Below are 16009 nucleotides of genomic sequence, written 5' to 3' on the forward strand. Positions count from 1 at the left end.
GGCTCAATCCAACGCCACGTGTCTGGTAAAGAAAGTAACCTGAATAATCGCTTCATCAGGTAGGGAGGGGTAAAAACTTCATCTTGAGAAGAAAATATTCCTGATGTTCTTATTATTCTTACTATCTAAGTAAATCACAAACAGGTACATTGATTTTCACCTGGTTTGAAGTAGTAGTTCCCAATGGACTTCTAAATTCTACACGCATGTATGGTTGTACTCCTTCGTAGAAACGCGCATAGCCTCCCATGAAACCATAAGCAATGCAGCTATTGTAAATTTGGGTGATAGCATTATTAAAATCGTCCAAAGCCTCTAGCTTGATACATTTCGATTGCTACGTATGCGGTACCATCTAGACCCTCGTAACGTCCACGCTGGAAATTGCTATTTACCAATTGTCTCCAGCAAAGTCCCTGTGCTCTACACATGTTACGTGGATCAGTATTTGGTGTTCTTCGAGCGAAGCAGCTAACAAACGGGAACTCTGAATAAGATTTAGAAACAAGAAATAAGAGTAAGACAATTCTAAAAAACATTTTGCCGGTACAGCCATTGCCAAAGAGATATTTATGAGCATAATAATACGACGAGAAAAGTTTTGACATTCCAAATAATTGAAGCTGAATGATTGCTTGAAATCTTGGCATATTCAAATTATTATGAGATGAATATTAAATGATTTGTGCTAAACCATATTATCAATCTTTGTAAATATGGCTGCGCCACCTTCATGACAGCCAGGCATTTCATTTGATTTGTCGATAAGTTCTTCCTGAAAGTTTAGAACAATTAATAAGAAAAGGACAAGCGCGCACACACACACACACACACAGAGAAGTTTCACTCACTCTGTTCACGAAGCAAAGCTTTGTTGACTCAAAAGAATCTGCTGCGCGGGTGTAGTGTTCTGAAATTACGCTTGAAGTCAATCGGCACTTCATGAAGAAGAATGCGGTGGGACGAACATTCACGCTCCTGCGAGAGATGCCAATCAGCTCCGCCTCGCTCTTCACACAAAAACACGCCCGAAAGATATGAACTCAAGAAGAAAAGAACGTAATCCTGTTTGTTCCTACCAGGGACGACGCAGGAATCCCAGTCTCTTCACAAACTTCACGGACAATACCCTCAAACATCTCATCTGCGATCTTGTTGTTCAGTTTTTCGCTGTGATCCGAGTGGCCAAGGATACCAATCTCTGAAGGCTAGCAAGCAGCGTTCTAAACTTTGGGAATACATAAAAAATACAATGTGTACCTCTGAATGGCCACCAGGAAAGACCAAATGCCCAGGATATTCGCCTACGTTTGAGCTGCGCTGCAGTAGAATGATCAGAGAGTCTAGTGTTTCCACAATTGCACCATTTCCCAGGGGGCTGGACGTGCGCTTGCATCGAAGAACATCATCTGGGAGGGAATCCCGCATTAAATGGATAACAATCTCGAGTCTTACCAGTACTTGGCGACAAGAAATTCTCCCACTTCGGTGACAAGTTCGTCCCAACAAAAGTTCTAGTTAAGAAGAGTTTAGATCTATCGAAAAAAGAAACGATCGATCTCAGACGCATACTTGTAGTCTGTCAGGCCGAGACGAAGGCATATTTGTTGACAATCGGGGGATAGATCATAGCCGCCATACTGCACAGTTCAACAAAGCAAAAGAGAGAACAAAATCACTAGAAAAGGAGAAAAAAAGGGGAGTTTTCTTCGAGATATTACTCTGAATTTGGTGGCATTGAAGAGAGATGGATTCGCAGAGCGACGTTGATCCCATATCTAAACAGCAAAAGATGAAACAAACGATTACAGAATGCATGTAATTTTGATTTTACGTCGTCAATGCTGGCTTCCAAGCTAGCATCTGGATGTGGCTCTCGATCGTAGAGCGGCGAGAAATCCACGCAAAGCTGGGCAAGAGACGCGATCGGCATTTCTAGAGAGCGATCGCCATTTCTTACCTGAGAGCGGCGTAGCGGTGATGGCCACTGGAGTAGCACTTGGTATGCCTTGCCCATGGAATGAAGAACCCTAAATTGCCCATTTCTTGTCTCTCTAGCATCGCACGAGATGCCTTGCGCTGTCCTGTGCAAATATAGAACATCACAGTCACGAAGAAATAATCAAAAGTACGTATAACAAAGGTCAAGCAAGAAACATGGTGTGAAGAGAAGAAAACTCATGAAGAGAAAGGATAGGAGAGAGATTGAAACTTTAGATTATTATTTTTCCTCTCACTCAAGCTAAATCACAAATCGGTCCATTGATTTTCACCTGATTGAAAGTAGTATGCATTGCAGGACTTCTAAATTCGACAAGCATGTATGGTTGTACTCCTCCATAGAAACGCGCATAGCCTCCCATGTAACCGTGAGCAATGCACGTATTGTAAATTTGGGCCATAGCATTATTAAAATCGTCCAAGGTTACGTAGTAGCCTCTATGTCGAAACATTCCGATTCGTACATATGCAGTGCCGTCTAGACCCACGTAACTTCCAGTCTGCAAATTGTTGCCTACTAATTGTCTCCAGCACATACCCTGTGCTCTACACATGGACAGGGGATCAGTATTTGGTGTTCTGCGAGCGAAGCATCTAACAATCGGGTCTGAATAAGATTTTGAAATGAGAAATAATAAAAGTGGGACGATCTTAAAAAACATTTTGCCTATTTGTTGTGGCTAAAGAGATGTTTATGATCATAATAAAACGACAAGGGTGTCAAGCATAGTCAAGCCGTCAGCTTAAAAAAATAATAGATTGTAGAAATTTTGAAGTCTACAAATTATTGCTTGAAATCTTGGCATTTATATTGGTATAATCGTAATTTTCCCTAATTATTATGAATATTAAATAATTAAGTCATAGAGTCATTTTTATTTCCTGAAAAATGAAATCAATACAAATTTCTACAATTCACCCTCACAAAGCAAAGCTGTGTTGACTCAAAAGAATCTGATGCGTGGATGTAGGTAGTGCTGCAAAACCTCGCGTGAAGTCTGTCAGCACTTTATGAAGAAGAATTCGGTGGGACGAACATTAACGCTTCTCCGAGAGATGCCAATCAGCTCGGCTTCACTCTCCCAGTCTCTTGCGGAAAATTCTCTCAAACATCTCATCTACGATCTTCTTGTTGAGTTTCTAGTTGTGATCGCTGTGAAACCAATCTCTGAAGGCTAGCAAGTAGCGTTCTAGACTTATATGGAAAGATATATGCGAGTATGATCCGAGCAAGAGTCTGGTGGACGTGTGCTTGCATCGAAGAGTCTTATTTGTAGTCTGTCAGGCCGAGACGAAGGCATATTTGGGGATAGAACATAGCCGAGACACATATCTACAAACACAAGCTATCTAATTTCCTTTAATGAAGAACCCTAGATTTCCCATTTATTGTCTAGAATGTCTACTTGGTTCCCTAGCATCGAGCCGATCAGCGTGGAGAATCCCTGGGAGTGGTCGATCGCTGCGAACGAGGAGGCGCTGCTAGCTCAGGAGGAGGCCGAGCTCGAGGAGAAGGTGAGCGCATTTCTTGACAGCTGCAGCATCAGGGTTTCATTTGGAGGGATTTCCAGTGGAACGAGATCAAGACTGCGAACGAGGGGATTATCCTGGGCAAGACGACGGCAGAGAACGATCCGGAGGAGTACGATCAAGATGGGGAGGAGGAGGAAGTCGACAATGTGGAGGAGGAAAGCGAAGGGGAAGAGTTTGAGCAAGAGACCGTTTGAGCAGCTACAGTAGTAGTTTTTGTAGGATGAGCTCCAAAGCGACCGATCGGGTCGTGATCCATCTGGTAAACTTGGTTCTTTTTCTTTCGATCTAGTATCTCTTCCTGTTTATCCCTGTTTTGATTTTCTTCTTAACAGGATGTCGATTGCTTCTATGCTCAATCTGAGATCTTGCGACGTCCTTGGCTTCGAGATCGACCAGTCGGTGTCACTCAGGTGTCCTTTCTTTTTTTGTTGTCTTCCCATTTTTCTGTTCTAATTCTTTTGTTGGAATGATATATCTTGCAGAAGTTCCTTGTTGTTACTTCCAACTATGTAGCTAGGCAGCTTGGAGTCCCGAAAATGGTTCCTGTTGACGAAGCCAAGAGATGGTATGCTTTCAGTGCTGGTCTTTTTACTGTTAGACAAACATAGAATCATTTTGCAGTTGCTCGGACTTGGTGCTGATCAATGGAGAGGACCTCACGCCTTATCGGTATGCAAGCAAGCTGATCATGGAAGTCATCAAGAGATTCGGGACGGTTGAGAAGTATGTGCCTTAACTTTGCTTATGTATTTGCTTCTAAACGAATATTTCAGGAGAGGTCTGGACGAGTGTGCGGTGGATGTCACTGAAGAAGTTCTCAAACGCGTTGCAAGTGCCAATCCAACTTCTTTTGTCGGCCATGTACTCGGCGGTGATTTAACTACGCAAGCTACCCAGGGAGACCTATTGTTGATGGTGGGAACTCAGTTAGCTGCTGAAATTCGCTGCGCGGTTGAAAAAGAAACTGGCTATCAGTGCTCCTGCGGCATTTCTCACAATGTAAGTGCCTGCGTCATGAGTATCATCTTTGTCATTCTTTTGCATTTGTGCAGAAAATGCTGGCGAAAATGGCTTGCTCGCTAAACAAGCCAGATAAGCAGACCTGTATTACTCAGTCAGCTGTAAACGATTTCATTGTTCCTTTACCAGTTCGCAAGGTGATCTTAAACATTCTTATGGAGTGCTTTTTATGTTTAAAGGAAAAGCTTTCAGATCCCGGGAGTTGGAAGGCAGACAGAGGCAACTCTAAAAGAAATGGGAGTGGAAACCATGGGAGATATGCAAAGTCTTACTCTGGCGCAATTGTCTTCCAAGTACGTAAAATGCATTCTGTGAAAAGCTTAAATTTTTACATTGCTGAATGTAGGTTTGGGGATCGATTTGGAAACCAGCTGTTTGATGCATGCCGTGGCCACGACTACAGTCGTGTTCAAGACAAGGGCTTTTCAAAGTCTCTCTCGGTTGAGGATTCCTTCAAACCATGCTCTTCTCTGGACCAAGCAAAAGTAAGACTTAACTCGAGCTGCATACGTGTAACCTCTGTTTGCCTTCAGGAGATTCTAAGCTGTCTTGCTCCGGATTTGATTGCGAGGCTCGACGAAGACAAAGCCGAGACGGAACGTACACCGAAAACTTTTACAGTGAAATGGAAGTCTCGAGGGGTCTGGTGAGCGAGTGTTCTACTCCTTCTGGTCTTTTATCATAACTTGGAACTGCAGGAAATTCACGAGCACATCAGCTGGGATGCCTGCAGAGCTGCTATTGGCGACCGTGCCTTTGGGAAGAAGAACGCAAGTGCTGGTCGAGACAGGCTTGAGACTCCTTTCTCAAAGCCTCCAGGGTCGTGAGTTTTGCGTCCTTAACATTGGTGCAACAAACTTTATAAAAGATGGCTCTCCAAGCTCGGCAGATATACGCTCCTTCATGGCGAGACCATGCAACACACAGTCGGGCGTTTCACCAACCCAAGTTCGTGGGAAGAGACAGGCAAGAATCGAGAGAGAAGAATCGACACACATCAGCAAAGTTTCAGTGTGTATTCCTGCGAGCTCTTCCAGTCCAACCGAATTTGAAGAGGATGCGGAAGACGTCTCAGCGGACAGCTTTAAATATTCTTTTCAAGTTCCAGGGCCTGAATCGAGGAGGATTGGACTGGAAAATAATAGCTGCTGCTCCCAGTGTGGCGTGGAATTTCTAGACGAGCGAACGAAGCAGCAACATTTGGATTTTCACTTGGCTTTACAGCTGCAGAAGTCCGAGAATCGATGGCTCGATGCCATTACGCCTCCACGCAAGAAAAGACAACGAAATGGTACACTTGACTTTTTCCTGTTGAAGTAAGGTGTACTCTTTGAACTCAAAAAATGCCATATGTTAATCTTCTGGATTGTAATCCATGGGTGGATGCTCTTCAACTATGCTAGTGGCCCTGAGAACTTTGTCCTCGGTGAATATCTTGAGCACAAATGGGGTATCGTCTGTCCTTAGAAGCTGCAAGGAGCACATTGATTATAATAAGGTTAATTTTTTTCTTTCAAATTATTATTTTTAAATATTGATATTATATTATTACCAATATAAGCTAAATATTAAATTATAGCTCATAATTATTCTCCTGATGTTGCAAAAGGACGGTTAAAATTAATTATAGTTTCCTGTCCATTTGAGTTGGTGGTGTTTGATTTGATGGGGCCTGCTGGCAATAAGTATGTCTTTATTACCTCTAACTACTTGACTCAGTTATAATATAATATTTAGCTTATATTGGTAATAATATAATATTAATATTTAGCTTATATTGGTAATAATATGATACGAAGCTCTTACTAATGTATCTACAATTATTTTTAGATACTTCCTCATCAATTGAGTAGTATTCTAGCATTCCTGTCCGGAATGAATTCTTTCAGATAATACTATGTCACTCAAGGAATTTGAAGATTAGAAAGAAAGTACCATGGAATTTTGAAACTCTATTTTGGCTGTGTTCTAAATTATACATTACAAATCCATGGTCTTTTAGTTGAAAAGGGCTTTTTGATACTTTGCTATAACATGATATAATGTATATTTTGTAACGCACTAGAATCTAAGAGGATTGAATTTCAAATTTTTCTCTAAACCTTTAGATTTGAAGGTGTTTGTTTTACCAATAGTGGATGACTTTGAGGTCTTGATTTTGTGTAAACACCTATGCAGCCAAGTAGTTTCTAGTGAGAAACTCTTCCTGTCTCTTTCTATGACTAGAATCTTTTTATATAAAAAAAATGGTGTAGGGTCCTACAAGAGAATTGGAGCAAATTGTAAACTTTTTTTGCAAAGCTTTTTCTTCTATATCCTTAGTTGAAGTCAAGATGGCACTATTGTATGAAGTGAGGAAAATTGAAAAAGGTAGACATTGAGAAGAGGAGACATATGTTGAATAATAAACTTTGTCAACTAACTAACATTTGCTTAGCAATTTCTAGTTCTTAAATAAAGTTATAACATGTCCAATGTTTTATATTTGAGTAATTTTTCTATTAGTGAGTGCATGGAATATGGAAATGGAATACAGAAATGTGCATATCAATTAGCTTAAACTATCACTCGCTCTTTATATACAGAAGCAATTGGTTTGGATTGAAACCAATCTGACATTTATTAAAATCCCACTATGCTAATATTAATATATGGCATTATAATTGTATGCTTGGACCTTTTATAGTGGATGGGTTAGGATCTAGAGGAACATTAGGAGGAGGTATCAATGGATTTGTAGGTGGTGTCAATTGTTCATGCCTTTGTACAAAGCATTTCAGCCATTACACATGTATAATTTCTAGAGGATTTGTTTGTTGGATATCATGCCAAACCTCATAAATTTGTGGTCTAATTTACCATAACTATAAGCTCCTCGATTTGGACTTCCTAAAAGGTCACCCAACCTAATATTATTCAAACCCAAGGAGACTTAATCCCAAGTATCCCAAGGCCCTTAATTGATTAAAAAATGGGGTGCACCCTTATTCATGGGCTCTTTTATTTTATATTTAAACCTCTATGGATCATCTCTTGAGTTTTTTTTTTTAGTTGTTTATAATCCATCACACTTTCTTGCAAGTTCACACCCTTGTGAATGAAAGTTGAGAACTGCAACTTTCCCAAGAGCCATGCTCTCTTGACACCCTACCCCTTGAGTCGAGCCTAGCTAGAGCAAAACAAACCTACCAAATATCAATTAACATGTGGTGCAATTCCCTTAAGTCAACCAATAAAGTCAAACTTAAAACCCCTCTAATACCAAATATAAACTCCTTGATTTAGACTTCTTGAGATTTCACCAACCCAATACTATTCAAACCCAAAGACACTTAACCTCAAGTATCCCAAAACTTTTAATCAATTGAACAAAAGGGTACACCTTTGTTCATGGGCTTTTTCCCTCTATATTTGAACCCTTATGGATCATATTTTGAATTGTTCCTTTTGGTTGCTTACAGTAGCACCCGATACGGTCCCTTCTATTAAACAATAAGCCCTTTAGATAAACCATGTACCATAAGATTGGGAAAACAAATTAACACTAAGTTATCCATTTTGTATTCTGCAGGTGGATGATGATGGGAGTTGTAGCATTATTGCTGTCCCACTTGTACATAGCCTAGGTTTTTGGCAAACTCTGCTTAGATAAGTGGAAGAATGTTTATCAAATACTAATCCTAAGACATAGCATTAACAGCTTTTGGCAATCATGAAGGTAAACTCAACTCTATTAATAGTATTGGATCATAACTATATAGGAGTTCATATGGTGAAGCACTAATAAAACTTTACACTCTTATGACATACTGTAAGCGACTAAATTTTCCATTTTATTTTAGTCACTTAACCACACATTTGACTACTTGGAGGAGTCTCACTCACCACCTCCATAAGTCTTATTCTTGACTTAGGGATATACTAGTCTTATGAATGGCATCTATACCACTCAACCTTTGCACTTGGTCTAAGTGCTTCACGTGTCCAATCCCACTATAGACACCCAAAGATACCATTGACATATCAACTTGTTATACTAAGATTATATCCATTCACTTTTGTCTCATTGGTAATCCAAGACCACCCATACTATAGACCCATCTCCCAAAGATTATGCCATCTATCCATAAGTAGTCATCCCTTGACCACACTTTAACACCCTTATGATGCCTAGAAACATGAGGAACACCCTTCTCCAATATCCTTCCATTGGTCCCTACTAAATCCCACTTCGTCCTCAGTAGTGTTCACCAACCCTGCCACTGAGTAGGGCCCATAGGCCCTACCACCAAGTCCCATTGACCTCTAGGACTTCCTCACCACGTGACTATGCCCTTGATCACTATACAAAAAGTCCACTCTTCTTTCTTTCCACAGTCTGGGACTTTGGGATGACATTTCTAAACACTATGGCCTTACGTGAGCCTCATGGGTACTCTCCCCACCTTCTACCTTTAGGTGCCCTAGCCATATGGCTATAGCAAGGTTTTGATGAGCCACACTAGATATCCAAGTACGTAGTGCCACCCACACTTGGATTGGGACCATTGACCATTCAATTTCCTGGGGGAGCTAAAGATGGTTCTTGAACACTTCACCAAATTACCCCACTTGTCTATTTGCATTGACTTTAGCCTTGGACTCCTCAATGATTATTGTAAGCGACTAATTTTTCCATTCTACTTTAGTCACTTAACCACACCTCCGACCACTTGGAGGAGTCTCATTCACAACCTCCATAAGTCCCAGTTACGACTTAGGGCTTGCTAGCCCCAAGAATGGCATCCATGCCACTCAACCTTTGCACTTGGTCCAAGTGCTCTACGTGTCCGATCTCATGACTGACACCCTAAAGTACCACCGACCTCTCAACCCGTTACGCTAAGGCCATGCCCATTTACCTTGGTCATGCTGGTGGTCCAACACCACCTGCATTGCAATCCCGTCTCTCAAAGACTAAGCCATCCGTCCATGAGTGATCATCCCAGATCCACTCCTTAGCATTCTTAGGATGCCCACCGACATGGGGAATAGCCTTCCCCAGTATCTCTTTTCCAGTCCCCACCAAATCCCTTTCTATCCATGGCCGTGTTTGCCAACACTACCATTGGGTCAAGGCCTGTAGCCTAGTGGTCAGCTCATCACCCAACACCTGAGTACAGCCTTCTTGGGCCAAACTGGCCTTTCCTGGCTAAACTGGCTCCATTGCAGTCCTCCCCCTCACTATACTTTTGGAGCTCACCAAACCCCCCAGGGTCGGGGAGACAAACGCTTTGGGCTTTCACCCTCTCAGACTCGAACTCAGACTTGGACTCGGACTCGGACTCGGACTCGGACTCAGGCTTGGGCTCGGTCTTGGCCTCGGCCTTAGTCTCAGTCTCGGTCCCGGTCGCAGTCTCGGTCCTGGTCCCGGTCTCGATCTCGACTTTGGACTCCATCTTGGGTCTTTCTCAGACTCCATCTCGGGTCCATCTCGGACTCTATCTCGGACTCCATCTCAAGTCCATCTCGGATCCATCTCGAACTCCATGTCGGGTCCATGTCGGGTCCATGTTGGGTCCATGTTGGGTCCATCTCGGGTCCATCTCAGACTCCATCTCAGGTCCATCTTGAACTCCATCTTGGACTCCATCTCAGACTCCATCTCGGGTCCATTTCGGGTCCATCTCAGATGCATCTCGGACTCCATCTCGGGTCCATCTCGGGTCCATCTCGGGTCCATCTCGGACTCCATCTCGAACTCCATCTCGAGTCTATCTTGGGTCCATCTTGGTTCCATCTTAGACACTTCCATGTGTCATGTGTTGGTCCTCTTGTGTCCCTTTTCTAGAGACTCACTTATTGCTTGCTCCGTGCTTGTTCCTTGAGCACTTTGTTAGGAGTTCCACTCCTGCTCTTGATCTTTTAAGTCGGAGCTTTTAGTCCAAACGTGTTACGTTTGTTTGGTTTTCGCTTTGGCCACTACCACATGGCACCCTTCCGGCTCCACTTTGGGGCTTAGGGATTTTGTGTCTCACAATTATATCATCACCCACTATGTGGGTATAACCTTCCTTGGTCACACTATGTCGCGAATGTGACTTCGGGTATCGAAAGTTACCTGTCGGCAAGTCCTTACGGACACTCTTACCTTACTGCCACGATAGCAGGAGGTTAGTGTTGCTAGACCCTTTATCAGCCCCTCTTGTTCAAGTGTTAGTAAACTGGACTTTGCATCTGTACTTGGCCGGATGAGCATAAAGACGGAATTCCTAAGTGTCTATTTAGCCAAGCATACTTGGCCTGGCTTTTTAGTTCTCTTTTGCTCTGTCTTGCACTGGCTTGATAAGAACCCTTGCGTATTGAGACTAATCCCTCAATATCGCTAGATGATAGCTTATCGTGTCTGCCAAACACCCTCGCTATCATGCCCTTTGTGTTAGTCTCATTTCGGTCCCAAATACTATTTATGGAAAGTGTCCAGATTCGCTCATTTGGCATATCTATGGAATGTAGAGATCGGCCTGAACACAATGGTGTTCGTCTCGTGTCCAAATTCACAATCTAGCACCATTCCATATTTAGTAAGTTTCGAGCTTGTCCCAGTAGTATAGGGATAGTAGTAGGGATAGTGGGTAGGTCGGGCATGGCCGACCAACCTGAGGCATAGTTTAGCTCCCGCTTGCGTGCCTGTCTTTGTTCTGCATTCGGCTTGGGTCTAAGCCCAAGCTCCACACAATGCTAGTTGGTGGAGTACCCATATCCTCATGTTAGGCCACTGGTATGCCGAAATAGCGCCAGACTCCGTTTGGCTCCGTTTTGCGTGCTAGTCCTAGCATTAGGATGTTGGTTGCTCTAGGATTGTTCCAAGTCGCTCCGGGCTCCTGTCCCTTCGCTCCTTGGGCTATATGCTCGAGAGTTGCTCCGTGGTCTGGTTCCATCGCTCCTTGGCTCCATGCTTGGGAGTTTGGCACCGTTCCTTCGTTCAGTGGCCCAAGGCCCTGAACCTCGGGTTCTGCACCATTGTTCTTTGGACACGTGGCATATGACACATGGCATGTGTCACGTGGCATAAAGAGGGTTTAGGTTCTGCTTCGTGGTGTTATCCTATGGTAAATCACCATAGGATGAAGGGTCAAAACCACGTGCACTACACACTAGCCGTTCTTAGCCAAATTGATTCCACTAGAGTCCTCCCCTTATTATCCTTTTGGAGCTCACCAAACCCCCCAGGGTCTGGGAGATGATCACTTTGGGCTTTCACCCTTGGACTCGGACTCAGTCTTAGTCTCAGTCTCGGTCTTAAATTCGGACTCATTCTTGGCCTTAGGCTCGGTTTGGTATGGGTCTTAATATCAATCTTGGACCCAGTATTGGTTTCCATCTCAGACTCAACTTTGGGCTCCATTTCGGACTCCATCTCTATAGCGCACTTGAATTTGGAGCCGAACTCCAAACCCGTTGTGTTATGAAATGAGGGTTCAGTACACTCACAATCCCACAACCACTAGCTCCCCATATTTAGCACCTACATGCTAAATGGTGTTAAACAGTGTTTAGCATGATTTTGGCATACCGGTGGCCTAACGCGAGGAGGAGGGTACCCCACCGACTAGAGCAGTGTGGAGTTTGGGCTTAGACCCAAGCTGGATACAGAAGAAGGGGCGACACAACCCAGTGAGAGCCAAACTAATGTCTCATGTGGTCAAACTTGCATTCCAACCACTATCCCTACTATACATTTAAAACCCCCATAACCCCCGTACCGTTGAGGACACACGCTTTGGGCTTTCACCCTTAGCCTCCCTTAGTATCAGGAGTTAGTCTCTAAGACAAGTGTGAAACTTACTAAATATGGAATGGTGCTAGATCGCAAATCCGAATGCAGGAACAACACCATAGGGCTTAGAACACTCTATATTCTGTAGATATGCCTCTTGGACAGATTTAAACATTTACCATAAATAGCATATGGATTCGGAACGGAATCAACATATAAGACATAATAGTGAGGGTGTTTGGTGGACATGGTAAGTTACCATGTAACAATATTGAGGGACTAATATTAATATCTTGGGGGTTCCCAACACTAGCAAGTGCAAGTTAACAAGTGAGTTTCTCTAATCAAGTCAAGTATATTTGACTAATAGCATTTAGGAATTCCATCCTTATGCTCATCTGGTCAAGTGCACACGCAATGACCAGTTTCTCAACTAGCTTGAGTGGAGACTATAAAAAGAACCAACAATACCAACCTCCTACCGTCATGGCAGTAAAGAAAGAGTGTCCATAAGGACTACCCAACAAATATCTTTCGATATTCGAAGTCATATTTGTGACAATCTCATACTCCTTTTAAACTCTAATTGGACTTTATCTCGGACTCCTTCTTGGACTCCATTTTGCATTTATCTTAAACTCCTTCTCAAACTCCATCTCAGACTCTAACTTAGAGTCCATCTCGAACTCTTTCTCAGACTCCATCTTGAGTCCATTTTGGGTCCATCTCAGACTTGGTTTTGACATATCCATGTTATATATTGGTCCTCTTGTGTTCCTTTTCTAGAAGTTCACTTATTGATCATTTCGTGCTCGTTCCTCGAGCACTTCATTGGGAATTCCACTTCTTCTCTCGACTTTTCAAGTTAGAGATTTTAGTCTAAATGTATTATGCTTATTTAGCTTCTACTATATAGCACCCTTTTGGCTCCACTTTGGGGCTTAGGGATTTGTGTCTCACAAATCCACCACCCATAGATGAAGTTCAATGTCCTCATTGAGTGATAAACAATTTCATAAAGTAGCTCTATCATGGATTACTATTTTCTTTAGCACCAAGTTAATATTTGACATTAGAGCCTTACCATGCCTTTCCCATCCTCTAAGGAACATAGTCTCTCTAACTTAAAGTCTCATTAGACCACATATGATGGTTCTCTCCCTTTGTTTGTTTAGTTTTCACTAAACCCATTAAAGACACCTTCTCTATCTCAATCTTACTATTTATTCTGGAGTAATCTTAGCCTCCATCAACATAATCATCATACTTTGGAATTATAATATTTATTTTTCAAATAAATTTCCTTACATTGCATATATCCACTTAGAGTTTTTGCTCTCTTCACCCTACCCCTCAGGTTGAGCCCAGCGGGAGCAAATTGGACTTGTTAGATGTCAATCAACATATGTGGTGCCATTCTTCTAGCCAATCAATAGAGTCGGATCCAAGACTGCTCCGATACCGAATGTAAGCTCCTAAGTTTGGACTTCCCAGAGGTCACCCAACCCAATACTATTCAAACCCAAAGACGCTTAACCCCAAATATCCCAAAACCCTTAATCAATTGGAAAAATGGGTGCACTCTTGTAAATGGGCCCTTTCCCTTTATATTTGAACCCTATGGATCGTATTTTGAGTCATTCCCTTTGGTTGCTTACACTTGGACTCCATCTCAGACTCCATCTCAGGTCCATCTCGAATTCTGTTTCGGGTCTATCTCGGACTTCGTTTTGGGTCCATCTTGACACTTCCACATGTCATGTGTTGGTCTTCTTATGTCCCTTTTCTAGAGACTCACTTATTGCTTGCTTTATGCTCGTTCCTCGAGCACTTTATTGGGAGTTCCACTCTTGCTTTCAATTTTTCAAATCAAAACTTTTAGTCCAAACGTGTTACTCTTGTTTAGCTTTCGCTTTAGCCACTACCATATGACACCCTTTCAGCTCTACTTTTGGGGCTTTAGGATTTGTGTCTCACAATTTGGTTATGCCCCTCAATTTTTATAGTTCAATTTTATCCCTTTACTACTCGCTTTTTGGCCTTACACCTTCCCTTGCCTTAGTAAGTATTATTAGGGATGAATCTACTCAATAACTTAAGGAGTGGTTCTTAAATCTGGATATGCTCACTGTGTAATCCCATACATTGGGATTAACGTCATTATGTATGGGCCTCTTTATACCTATTGCTAACCATGCCAAAATCCCTTTTTGGTTTTATCTAATTCAGATAGACAAACTTCTTCCGTCTCCGCAACTTTGGATGTTAGATAACACATTTTATCCATTATTTGTTAGGGACTTAGTCCCTTGGGCCTTATCTAATTCCTTTATAATTCCAAATACCACTCATTTATATTTTAGAGTGTTTTGGTATCTCAATGATGACCTTTTTTGACAATGAACATTTTTCTTTATGACATTGACTTACTATATCTCAACATAAGCAATTTATCCCCCTGAAAGGTACATTTAACCTCCTTACCTCAATAAAAAGTCTTGGGTAGTTAGCTTTTACCAATCCAATTAATTATTTTGTACATTTTGCTTAGTTTATTCATAGTTGTCAAAGTCTTACAACTCAGTGCTAGTGCTTCCACACCTCAATCATTATTTGGGTTACCACACTCTAATTGCATGCCTTCCAACTTAAGATATGCCATTTTCATTTCTATTGGAATTTCTTTGGTAAGGGGTTCTCATAAACCCACTAACTTAATCTCAAGGTAGGCATATTTGGTGTTTCCACACCATCAGCTCTACAAGTTTACCCTTATGATACTTCCCACTAGTGTTTAGGTATTTGCCAAGACCAAAGTAGCCATTTGTCATGCCAATTATCAGTTACCACTGCACTTTAGTGTTCATATACCTTTACCATAACTTTAGTATGGCACATTCTGTCATCAAAGAGATACCCACTATTCTCATACTTAGATTTTATAATCCTCCTTGTCCTTTGTAGGATATAACACACCTTAGTCCAAATGCTTTTATTAGTTCTTTAGGACCATTTTTTGATTCCACTCGAATCATCTAGTTTTTTGGACTTTGATAATTCAATGACTCATAAGGTTTTATCCTCCTGGCTAATTTTGAGGTGTTAGTTCACTAGAATATATCTTTTTGTATTCATGTCCTACTCACAAGAACTATCTTTGCAAGTGTTACTCCAAGACTTGATTATTTTTCATTCCTTGTGGGTTATCTTTACCCCTTAGGATTATTCGTCCATATGATGAGAATACCGATTCATCTTCTAAGTACAACCTTAACTCTTTGGGTTTATTCCACCATTTATAAAAGGTAACCCCAGCTACCATTTCAAGGACTTATGTCCTCATCCATATTTGACCTCCCACAGTTATTAATTATAGTTTTAAATTCATGGGCATCAACCTCAATTATATAAGGAGGTGATATATTTGACCACTAATAAGAGTTGGACTAAGGAATAACTTCAATACCAAATTGTAAGTGATTAATTTTTTCATTCTACTTTAGTCACTTAACCACAACTTCAACCACTTGGGGGAGTCTTACTCACAACCTTAGATTCCAATTTGGACCCTATCTTGGACTTTATTTTGGGTCCATCTTGACACTTCCATGTGTCATGTATTGGTCCTCTTGTGTCCCTTTTTTAAAGACTCACTTATTGATCGCTTTGTGCTCGTTCCTCGAGCACTTCATTGGG

The 16009-nt window shown here is 41.8% G+C and overlaps 2 protein-coding genes across 2 annotated transcripts; one reads left to right on the forward strand and one right to left on the reverse strand.

The window, feature by feature from the left end:
- Positions 1–648: 648 nt before the first annotated feature.
- LOC9632300 (nudix hydrolase 9) lies at positions 649–2109 on the reverse strand. The gene is made up of 9 exons (XM_002967386.2): positions 1961–2109; positions 1835–1909; positions 1722–1778; positions 1573–1640; positions 1456–1514; positions 1261–1409; positions 1080–1208; positions 852–1010; positions 649–775 (listed from the first exon to the last, which is right to left on the reverse strand). The coding sequence occupies exons 1-9, from the start codon at positions 2015–2017 to the stop codon at positions 689–691; spliced, it is 840 nt and encodes a 279-aa protein (XP_002967432.1). The 5' UTR covers positions 2018–2109; the 3' UTR covers positions 649–688.
- A 1270-nt stretch (positions 2110–3379) lies between these two features.
- Positions 3380–5926, forward strand: LOC9632301 (DNA polymerase iota). Its single transcript, XM_024672260.1, has 11 exons — positions 3380–3516; positions 3573–3793; positions 3867–3944; positions 4017–4099; positions 4156–4257; positions 4308–4533; positions 4587–4691; positions 4747–4847; positions 4901–5039; positions 5088–5200; positions 5253–5926. Exons 2-11 carry the CDS (start codon positions 3755–3757, stop codon positions 5872–5874), a joined length of 1608 nt encoding a protein of 535 aa, XP_024528028.1. The 5' UTR covers positions 3380–3516; positions 3573–3754; the 3' UTR covers positions 5875–5926.
- Positions 5927–16009: the final 10083 nt, after the last annotated feature.

The sequence above is a fragment of the Selaginella moellendorffii genome, unplaced genomic scaffold, assembly GCF_000143415.4.
Source record: "Selaginella moellendorffii unplaced genomic scaffold, v1.0 SELMOscaffold_8, whole genome shotgun sequence".
In the NCBI taxonomy this organism is placed as follows: Eukaryota; Viridiplantae; Streptophyta; class Lycopodiopsida; order Selaginellales; family Selaginellaceae; genus Selaginella; species Selaginella moellendorffii.

Coding starts and splice junctions, on each gene's coding strand:
- LOC9632301 (XM_024672260.1), top strand. CDS start 3,755: ATGAGCTCCAAAGCGACCGATCGGGTCGTGATCCATCTG. Junction 4,534..4,586: donor CCTGCGGCATTTCTCACAAT/GTAAGTGCCTGC, acceptor GCATTTGTGCAG/AAAATGCTGGCGAAAATGGC. Junction 5,040..5,087: donor CTTCTCTGGACCAAGCAAAA/GTAAGACTTAAC, acceptor GTTTGCCTTCAG/GAGATTCTAAGCTGTCTTGC.
- LOC9632300 (XM_002967386.2), bottom strand. CDS start 2,017: ATGGGCAAGGCATACCAAGTGCTACTCCAGTGGCCATCACCGCTACGC. Junction 1,641..1,721: donor TCAATGCCACCAAATTCAGA/GTAATATCTCGA, acceptor TGAACTGTGCAG/TATGGCGGCTATGATCTATC. Junction 1,209..1,260: donor TTCCTGGTGGCCATTCAGAG/GTACACATTGTA, acceptor GCTGCTTGCTAG/CCTTCAGAGATTGGTATCCT.